The sequence below is a fragment of the Alosa sapidissima genome, chromosome 5 (assembly GCF_018492685.1).
Source record: "Alosa sapidissima isolate fAloSap1 chromosome 5, fAloSap1.pri, whole genome shotgun sequence".
NCBI lineage: Eukaryota > Metazoa > Chordata > Actinopteri > Clupeiformes > Clupeidae > Alosa > Alosa sapidissima.
In genome coordinates, this window is record NC_055961.1 from 21,149,632 (window position 1) to 21,160,450 (window position 10,819).

At 40.6% G+C, this 10,819-nt stretch overlaps 1 protein-coding gene across 1 annotated transcript; it reads right to left on the reverse strand.

Annotated features, from left to right (window-relative positions):
• Window positions 1-6,153: 6,153 nt before the first annotated feature.
• On the reverse strand, window positions 6,154-10,123 carry camlg (calcium modulating ligand). Its single transcript, XM_042093720.1, has 4 exons — window positions 9,731-10,123; window positions 8,696-9,150; window positions 7,461-7,526; window positions 6,154-7,277 (listed from the first exon to the last, which is right to left on the reverse strand). Exons 1-4 carry the CDS (start codon window positions 9,897-9,899, stop codon window positions 7,077-7,079), a joined length of 891 nt encoding a protein of 296 aa, XP_041949654.1. The 5' UTR covers window positions 9,900-10,123; the 3' UTR covers window positions 6,154-7,076.
• Between the last annotated feature and the right edge of the window lie 696 nt (window positions 10,124-10,819).

Here is a 10,819-nt window from a genome sequence, read left to right on the forward strand (position 1 = left end):
GGTATGCATCAATACAAATTCCACAGCAGAAATTTTGGGGAGTTTAACCGCTAGCTATCGTCTGTAAAGAAATGCTTAATGAAGCCCGTGCACAAATCTACATACACAGTTAGAAGGTCTTGAATTAGGCATGTGACCTTGTTGATGTGGTGGACTGAGTGAGTCGATTCCATGAGTGTTCTAGTTGAGGTGAGGTTGAGCAGTGTGGCCTTACTGGCATCTCGGCCTTATAGTTTAAGACTGAAGTGTGGACATCACCACTATTGTTCCTTTTCAAACGCTGAGTAGAGGCTGAAGTAGAGGTCGACAGAAGCAGGAATAAGTCTGTGAAGTTTCTTTGACGTAGAATCCTCCTGTATGTCCGAAATAGGAATGGGGTCATTCCACGTCAATTCAACCAGGGCCCACGCACTTGGGTCTCAAAAAGTCTGAAAAAATTCACACTGTAAAATTACTTTTATGTTTTATGAAATATTTTCCAAGATACAGCCAGTTTTACAGGGGGAGGGGGGTGTCGATTTTGTTCACAAGCCCATAGCACAAGAACTAAACCAAAAACTCCAAAAATTAAAAATTTGATCAACTTTGAGGGACAGCTATGACCATGCAGGATCATCCAGACCAAACGTGATGATTTTGCAGTGTGTCTCCTGGGTAACATAGGTAATTTTTTCAGAATATTGAGACCTAAGTGCATGGGCCCTGGTTGAATTGACGTGGAATGACCCAATGACTAAAGTGTTTCTGCTCCTCTGCATCGGTGGTTTGAAGACAAACGAGGAAGCAATGACTGAATAATGTGTATATGCAAAGTGACTCAGCATCTTTGCAAGTACATTGTGACTGAGGAACCTTTTTGTGCAAATAATTTGAAGTCGGAACAGGAATGCGGATGTACCTCAGAGCGTGACATGGTAACTCTTATCGGGAACTCTATTGCCTTATCAGGGAAGGACTTCTCCCATGACCGTTGTGTTTTAGAGAGGTTTCCTTGTGTACAGTACATGTTCAAGCTTGATAAATAGATCAGTATTTAGAGTTTTATTTTTCTCTCCATCATCGGTCAGATTCTGCCACTTTATTTTTGGTAGAGTTTGAGTGAGTTGAAAGCCAAATGGACCAGTGCATAATTTGGTCTCAGCAAAGGCACCAACACACACAGAAATACTCGCTCACTCACATACCATTGTGCAGACACATTTTGAAAGCCTCAACATTTACATATTGACATGCAAAGACACAACCACATGAAGCCATTTTTGAAAGACAATTGTAAGCTGCTTGAAACAATGCCAAAAAAGAGAAGAAAACATGTAATCAAAAGTGTGACGTGAACTTTGTTTATTTGTTTTGTTTTACACAGACGATGGGGTTAGCCAATGGACGTCAAGGTTATGGCACCAATTGTGTACAGTGTAGCTGGCTGCTATGCTTATAGCATAATAATGGCTGTAGGTTCAACCTAAGTGGCCATAGGTTGATGGTAATGGTGGGGCGAGTTTGCATGCTGTTAGGACTCTAACGATCCACAGCTGTTTGTCTTGTAATGGTTATGCATAGGATGTGTCAGAGAGTCAGGCTTTGGAGCAGTTTGATGTGTCCGTGTGAGGGGTTGTCTGTCGTAGGGGGAGGAATGGGAGCATCTTGTCAGCAGAGAGCTTGCGAAACAAAAAGCACCTCTTTCGTTATTGATGCTGAGGGACAAGCTCTCGTATTCCTTCCCTCCTATAATGACAGCTGTTTGGACTCTTCTTGAATGTTCTTGCTCCAGAGGAACATTCTGGGCGTCGCTGACTTTGGTTTCTGTCTTTCTTTCTCTTTCATTCTTTCATTCTTTATTTCTGTCAGTCTGTCCTTTTTGTCTCTCTCCTTCCTTTGGTTTGTTTTCATGAGGGGTTTGTGTTGGCCGCGTTGCGTCCCCTACGGTCACCTCATGAGAAGGTGTGACACACTGCCTACCTGTTTCTCCCTGTGAGACACACACACACACGGGACGAGAGGCTGTCGTTGGGTTGTTTCGGACATTTGGCTTACCGTTGGCTTGCTGCGTCCCCTTCCACCCCCACCCCCTCACCCCCCAGCCTCCCAGAAAAACCCACAACCTCTACACTTTCATTGCGTGTAAAGAGCCTTTCCCTGATTACGTTTCAAGGAAAGACTTGACTACAACCTTCGGTGTGAAGGAGTGGATTTGGTAACGCTACTTTACCTGACGCCTGCCTACGGCATGAAAGGACGAACTTTCAGAGATTATTTAATCCAAAATGAAAATATCTGTGATTGTGTGAATCATGATTTGTGACGGTTGGATTGGGTACAGCTGCCTGTGCTTTGACTGGTATGTTGTGTTTTTTTTTTCTTAAAAGATTTGACTGAAAGCAATTGTAGTTTTTATTTACACTAGTTTTGTTTTCTATTGTGTTTTTTAAGTAATCACTTTGTTTATTGACTATTGCTCGATATGCATGTTCTCTGTTTGGCACCTATGATGATGGATGAAAGTACGTCATGGTCTATACCCCTAACCAATTCCATTTCCTCCCAAAACTGCAGCAAGCTACCATGCCTTAAATGTCTTGAAATGACCTTTGTTTGTTGATACAAATTGTATCTATTTCTTGATTGTAAAAATATTTATGAAATGTACAGTATCACTAATATATATAGTTATATATATATACATATAAAATCCTAGTTTTATTTAAAAGAAAGAGAGAAGACAACATATTGCCATAATATTAGTGACACTGTGTGTTACTAAGAGTAGCCCGTGGGCACGGCTTTCCCATACTGGGCACAGACACCTACAAACAAGGACTCCTTATCCCTCGTCTTTTCTGTGATGTTAAACGAGCTCACTCTAGCTCTCTCTCCTGCTCTCTCTCTCCCTCTCTCTGTCTTTCTTTCTTGCTCTCTGTTGATACAGATCTGCTTTAAGGTTGGCTGTGTACGTGCTTTTAAAACCTCTGTAAATATAGAGAATTGAAGTGGAGCTACTTTCAGATATATAATCGACACTTGTATCCAGACTACTCGCATAACCACAGATTTAAGGCAGCCTAGGGGTTGGCATCGACACAGTGTTAAGAAAACATTTACTGATTTAGTTTCACCCCCTAACGCTCTTGGGCTCAAATGATTTTTACTGTAGATGTATCTAAGCTATATACAGTATTATTCTTGCTCTATGTCTTGAATACGCCCACACACACACGCACACACACTCTCTCACACACACACACCAGATGCTGCAGCATGTTCATAGCTATGGTGATGCGGAATGAGTTTCCATGACGATTGGTGAGGCATTTTCAAGGCAAGAGGGGGGTGGGATGGGGTGGGGTGGGGGGTTGGAACTCTGAATTAATGTCATATTCTACTCAGTCTGATTGCTCATGAAGCGAGGCTCTGGGCAGAACACTGAAGTAAATGTACGAATAAAATGAAGACGTATATATACACAGTGTGTGTGTATATATATATATATATATATATATATATATATATATATATTACACACACACATATGAATATATGATTATGTAAGAGCATGTGGTGAATCTGGGGATTTTTTTTGCCTCACAAACCTGGCTCTTAGCCTCACAGCCTTACTGATTTTATGATAGTGTGTTGCAAGTGCACGTCTTGTCAGAGAGACAAGAATTCTTCAGGTTGCCACTCTGAGGCAGATTGTTACAAAATCATCTCTATGGTGGTGAAACGTCTGTGATGTTTTCTATTTGCAAGGAGCCGCTGCACTCCTGTTTATTTCCTGGTTGATGACAACTAGAGGACAAAGGAAACTTCTGGAATTCGGTTTTGGTTGCCCTGTATACCTGTTGAGAAGTAACTTGGTATCCGGGTTTTACTCTGTAGATCTGTAGTATATTTAAATGGAAAGGTAACAAACCAGCGGACATATCCACAACCCACCCCAAGCTATCCTCAGGAACTATGAGATTTACTACTAATGGGTAACCGTCAAAAACAATATTATCGATGTTTGCTATTAATTAAATGATAATTGCGCTTTTAAAAAGTCCAATTTGTGAAATAGTGCAGATCTCTTGTGTCCTAAAAGTTAAGTTGAGCTGTGTTTGTGACGTGGTTTTTTGCACCGTTATAAGGGTAATCAGAGTGAGTTTTGACCACTTCAGTCTTGTGTTGTGACATGCAGTAGTAGTTTGTTTTATTCTTTGTTGAATGAAACATGTTTGCTTTGAAGTTGTTTTAAAATGACAAAACGTTAACCAAAAAAACAACTTTATTAAAAACTCTTTGGGTCTTTAGACTCAAACAAAATGTAAGTCTTAATGACAAAATGTGTTTGTTTCCTGAAATAAAGCCAAACTATTGGTTATGTGAACATTTTTTGTTTATCGACTCATTTTGTGTTATTGACTCACATGTTTCATATATCACACATAAACTAAAAAAAGGATTGCACCTGTTCTGTAACTGGGAAGAGCCTGTGGTTTGTTAATGCCAGTGCTGCTGAACTGAACAAACCTGAAACTAAAGCAGTCTTGATCCTTTCACAAGCCCACTGTTTCAGGTTCTGCTCTCACACCTTGTTTAAGTAGTAATGTTTATTGAAGTAGACGGGGAACATTTTCACATTACACATTCTGTATTGTATGCGCTTGTACATTATTTTACAATACCTCCATGGTCTACAGAGGATACCAACTCAGAAGGTATCAGTAATCACTGGGCTGCTACATGTAAGTCAGCAACATTTTCTGTTGAGATGTTTTCTGTTTTGCATATCTGTTTTTCACTTGAAGGAAACAACATGCATGGCAGATTATAAACTTTGTGTATTCTCCACTTCCCCACCATATTGTTTACACATTTAGACCAATTTACCTTTTCTGTTTTATCAGTAACAGAGAATTACATCTCTTATCTAGCATATTCTGCAATTATGAGATCTTTATGGAGAGATATTAAACAATGATGCTCAAGGAGAGCCCAAAGTGAATGTCAGAAGAACTTGTCACCAGTGAGCCGCAGCTCAAGGTTTTACATCTGGGATCTCAAAGCCGCAGGTATATCTACCTCTGAAGTTCACCTACAAAAAAAACAGTATGTTTGTATGTCCTGCCACTCTTATATCGAAACTGTCAAGTAAAGTGTAACCAAAAACCTACCAACTTTGCCCATATAAGGACATTTGGTATCTTGAGATTTTTCCTATGGGAAAATAACCTGGGGATTTTGAAATGCAGCTGTTTTGCTCTACACTTTTGTCCTTCTAGTGGATACTGTGATCTTCAGTATGTTAAGATGGCACACTTTGATTTTTGCTACCCCAGAGCTAACTTGCAATGCAACTCGCCATAGGTAGTTAGCTTTAATTAACCCCCGAATCTCCTTATGTGGGCAAAGATGGCAGCTTTGGTTCCTTTTTGTAGGCGAACGTCAGAGGTCTATTCCCCTCTGTGAAGTCCGCATACTGAGCCATCACAATCCAGCTTTGCTTACATGTATTACATTTCTTGTTTTGTTCATTATTGCCATGTATGATCTACTGCTCCCCAGAGGTTGTAGTGCATATGCTTTTCATTACAAGCCATTCATAAACTTGCCTCATCTAACTTATCCTTCTGGAAAATGCTCACAAATGTCATACATTTCACCCTAAATAATAATCAGCAATGATTATGAACATAAGCATTTTCAGACAACTCCTTTGCATTCAGTTATGTTTTCTTCACAGAAACTCCTATTTCCTCCATATTTATGTTGCCTTTCTCTTTGTTGTTACAAGTTTAATAAATACATTTACTCCCTGTCACAAGCAGAGATTTTATGGAACCAGTTGTAAAGTAGACACCTCAATTGTCTTAGTTCTTTCTACATTACAGAGGTAGCTAATGAGCAACAAGGGCCCTGCATGCAGTCTCTGCCTCTCTCCCTTAAACCTATACTGCACTCTACAGACTTTAAAACAGTAGATCTACATGGCACATTGCTGCCACCACATATAGAGGCACTGGAAACACTGGGTTCTGTACAAAAAACTGTAACCTCAGTCTATGTTGTGCGGGCAATGTTTTATCATAAGAATAAACTATCAAAGATAATAGCAAGTTTAAAAACAACTTTCAGTGACAATTGCTTTTAAGCATATTGATGCCATGACAGAAGTAATTTTGTAATTTTGGGATTTATTTGCAGAACATACCAGTAGCAATATTAATCATTTTGCACTAATTCCATATTGATGTTAAATACAATACATAAGTTATGGCATACATACACCTTATCAAAACAATCAAGAAAAAAACACAAGTATGCTGTACTCGCAGACGCGAAATTAAATAATTTAATTTAGGTCATGACTGAATTAGACACTGACAGAGCATGCGATTGGTTGAGTATGCCTGAGGAGGGATTAGATAGACAGTCATACAGTACAATCAGGGACAGTCCAAATCCCCATGGCCTGCTCAGCACAAATACATTAGCAATCCATCGACACGAGAGTTCTGTTAGAGAAAGGTCACGCCGCCCTGAAGTGAAAGGATCCAATGTATTCGACTGAATACTTGAGATGGTCGTTGCACATTCAGTAGGCACTCAAGTACCAGACAATGTCATAGGAAAATATAACGTAAGCCACATCCAACAAGAACTTGATATATGGGCAGAGGACATGAGGGGGGGCAGGGGACAAAGCATTGATCACATTGAAACACATCAAATAACCTGAAAATAATATGGTTGAGGTGTAGTGCACAACTTTGGGCTATGTGTTAATGTGTAATTCTCCTTAACAGAAAATTCTAAGAGTTTAGCATCAGTCGGGACAGTGATATTTTGTGGTCGTGGTCCCATCTCCAGTAACAGCAGTCCACTGAAAAGACAGGTAACATTGGAAAGAAGGGGCAGGGCAGAGCAGGGTAGGGGACACCCAGGGCTGGCCTCAACCAATAGCACTGGCCCCACACACACACACCACACACACACACACACGCCCAAGATCCCTCAGGCATTACAGGCATTACTGACCACCCACCCACACACAGGTAGACAGTCACACACACAGATAGACAGACACACACACAGGCCTAAGATTCCACAGGCATCTCTGAACCAAACAGGAGCAGGAGCTCATGACTGAGGATGAAGGTGAAGAAGTAGACGCAGAGGTCAGCGAACACGTCTCCCATCTTCCTGTACGTGTCCATGGAGCGATTGATGACCTCAGCCGGGATACCGGACAGCAGGAGAGCAGCCGTCAGCACGGTGGTCTTGGCCTTCTTCTCCACCTGCAGGAGTTGTGGCGGCAAACAGTTAATCCACATCAAACACTTCAAAAGAAACGTTTGACCATTAATGGCTACGTTACATCAATGAATCATTAAGCTTTTGTTGGAGTATTCTAATTTCTTCAACATTCCATGCTTTGTTTGAGTGTTTAAAACTTCTAACTAATTACTGAATGTTCTCACCTTTGGAAAATATTTGTGCAACCCCATGTATGCCAGCTCCAGAGTGAGGAATGGTGCAAATATGGACTGAAAATGAGAGTTCAAAGAGGTCATGAGACACAACACAATTACCATCACAGTATAAAAACCAGCCCAGCTTATAGGAGAATTCTGATTGGTTCTACCTAGCTCGAGTTGCTGCCGCCAACAGCTAGAGCTGCCATGTTCATGCCTCCAGAGTGTAGCACTAATTTGTTTGTCAGAACAAATCCGATATTATACAAACAGTGGCAAATTCTATTTTCGGCAAATCCGATAAGATACCATTGAAATAGGAACAAACATGCTCAACATGCAAAGCATGCATTTCAACATCAAGGTTCCACAAAAATAATTGGTCCAAGGTGTAGAACACTGATTTGCTCCATGACACAATATCAACAGAAACATGGAACCTACCTGCAGGTTTGAGGTACAAGGGTTTGAAATTGCATGCTGCCACAAGTGCATAAAGCACTGTGCCTGCAGACTACTAGGGAGTGGGGAGTTATTCTGAATAGCATTTTGAAACTCTCCTAAACACGCATCTTGTCTGTGATTTGCAGGAACAGTTTGTTATGTTTTTATTGGCTAGGTTTGCCCAGGTTGTTTTTGTTGCCGTTTTGTTGCCGTTTCACCCAGAACAAAATAATAGAAAAACTAGTCTGAGGATTGAGCATGCTATTGACCTCACATATAAACTTGTATGGAGATAAGTTTCCTCAAGTGGGCCTAACATGGAGAAACATATCATTTCCATTATCTCATACTTCTAGTAAATCCACTGAATTTCTAGTGGATTGCAACAACGGCTTCAGAACAATCGAATCATCATCCTTCATTAAGTTGTTTGCAATTTCTTATCTGAACCCTTTAAACCAAAACAGTTACTGGATCACAGTGGTCCTAGGCAGAAAAGATTTTGTAGATACGGTAGGCAAAATGTCTGGACTACAGCAGGGTTGCAACAGTTCAGACACAGGGGTCAGTGCAGTTTCATTTATGACTCCACCGGCTGGTGCCACCTACTCCAAATACCTCTAGTCAAAGGTGTTAAATTATCACTCTAAAGTACTTCTGTGTTGTCTGACCTGCATTTACTTGCAATCTGGCACATTGCTGATGAACCAGATTATATTTGTGTGCATTAAGCTCAAAGGTAAATTGTTCAATGACAATAACACTCACAGTAAACAAACATGCACAGTAACACTCACCAAGTATTTGCATGCAAAGACTCTGACAAACACTGCCAGGAGAACACTCCCAACAAGACGAAAGAGCCTGAAGGAGTCCAGCTCCTCTGTGTCTGAGCTGCTCTCCTGGGCAGCTTTCTCACTAGCCAGTTGACCCTTGAGCTTCATGGCATCGTCAAAGCGAGACAGATACTTCTGAAAACCCTTGTGAGGGGATCCACGGGGATGGTCGTCCGCAGCCAGCTCTCCCCGCGGCCGCTGTCTGACGACTCCGACCAGGTCGTCGTCCAGTAGTGCGCCGCTGCTCAGATCATCGCTCGTATCGGGAAGGGGAGAGCCTCTTCGCTCCGGGGTGTCGTTGGGGTCAGACACAAACGGGGAGAGTCTTTTAGTGGTGACAAGAGGGGAGGTCCAGGAGGACTGGCTTCCGTCCAGGTCCAGGTGGAACCGTGGCTCTACCACACGCTTGGGTGATTCTAAAACGGAAAAAGGAGGAGCTGAACACTTCCAGAGAGTCAACCGAGTCGACCAGTTCCTAGATAACAGACTCCCAAATCGTACTTGTTTACACGTATTTTTCCCTATATAAATATATAAATAAATGTATCACATTCCTTACGAATTAAGCAGCTTTATTGATGACCACAGAGATTGGTACATACTAATGATACGTCATTGTCTGATTTTTGTTTAAATAATTGCCTGATAAAAAGGGATTATAGAGAATGCCAGTTATGTCAGTTTTAGCCAGCCTATGACACATCGTCATACCTTCATTTACAGTTGGGTCGCCTCATATATTGGGAAATGACTATTATTTTTGTCTGAATAAATATTGAGTAGATGCTTGTAAACGTGGGAAGGGCTCTACGTTAGTTACATAGTTGACTCGATCTAAAATCCTCGAAATGCCCAAAGCTATGAGCTAATGTTGGCTAATGCTTATGACAAGGAATAGCATGCACAGCTAGCAACCACAAAAAGGTTGGGCCGCTCGATGCACAACTGTCTCTATAATCACACACAAAGCGTAAATTCAGAAGGGCTTCAACTTACGACTGGTTTCTCCGTCTTTGTTAGTATATCCCACTATCCTATTTAGCCTCTCTTCGGGATTCTTTAGCAGTTTTCGTCTGCGAATTTCAGCTCTCCTTTGTGCAGCAGACATACTCACGTTACTTTTTTCCTCTGAATTGGAAGCACTGTTTTCCTCAGTAGAGTCCATTCCTACTCAGCGTTTTTAATATTACTTTAACGTTGCTTTGTTTAGAGAAGATAAAGTCTATTTTTCAGCCTAGCTATGATCGAGCAGTATTGTGCACATTCACAGTAAAATCCTAGATCGCTGTATGAAATGGGCGCGTGCTGATGACCTCATGAAAATATCCCCCACCCCTCTTGTTCAGAAAGTGAAATTCTCCTACTACTGTTAATAATAATAATAATCATTAATGGACGGATAAATGGATAAATGGAATTAATCTGGGTGGCGTATTTTTCCTCAGACAAAATAATACGTCATAAAATAATGTTTAGCGTGGTGGTCAGGACAACGATATATAAACCCCACCTGATAGAGCCTGGCTTGGAAATTTGACATCTATCTATTTGCTCAACCCTTTTAAGGTGTTCATATTTTTGTTACTCTTTTTACTTTTGTTGCCAATGTTCCCGGATCTGGTGGACCCGCCACATTAATACTTTTTAATTTAATTTTCTTTTTTTATTTTAGATACTTTTGATATACTTTTGATACATACTATTGATCCCCAAGTGGAAATTCAAGTTCTCTGTAAACATGTAAAATATAAAAAAAATAATTATCAGATGTGTAGGCTACTTTAGCTCAATTATAATTTATGGTTCATATTTGCCATTTACCCCTGTGAAATTACATTTATTCATATGAATGATTTTCGTTTTTTTGTGAGAAAATGAGGCTATTCAATTATAAACAAGGGAAAAAAAAGAGAAACAACAGCTTATTTCTTAATCAGAGTAGGTGCAAGTGCTTGAAATGTAACAATTTTGTAAGTTTGTGTGGGAGTAGCAGGTGCAGAAAGACAACATTTCCACACTCAGACACGCACACAAACACAGTTATTACACTTGGGTCTAGTAGACCCGAACACCATGTTAGGCCTA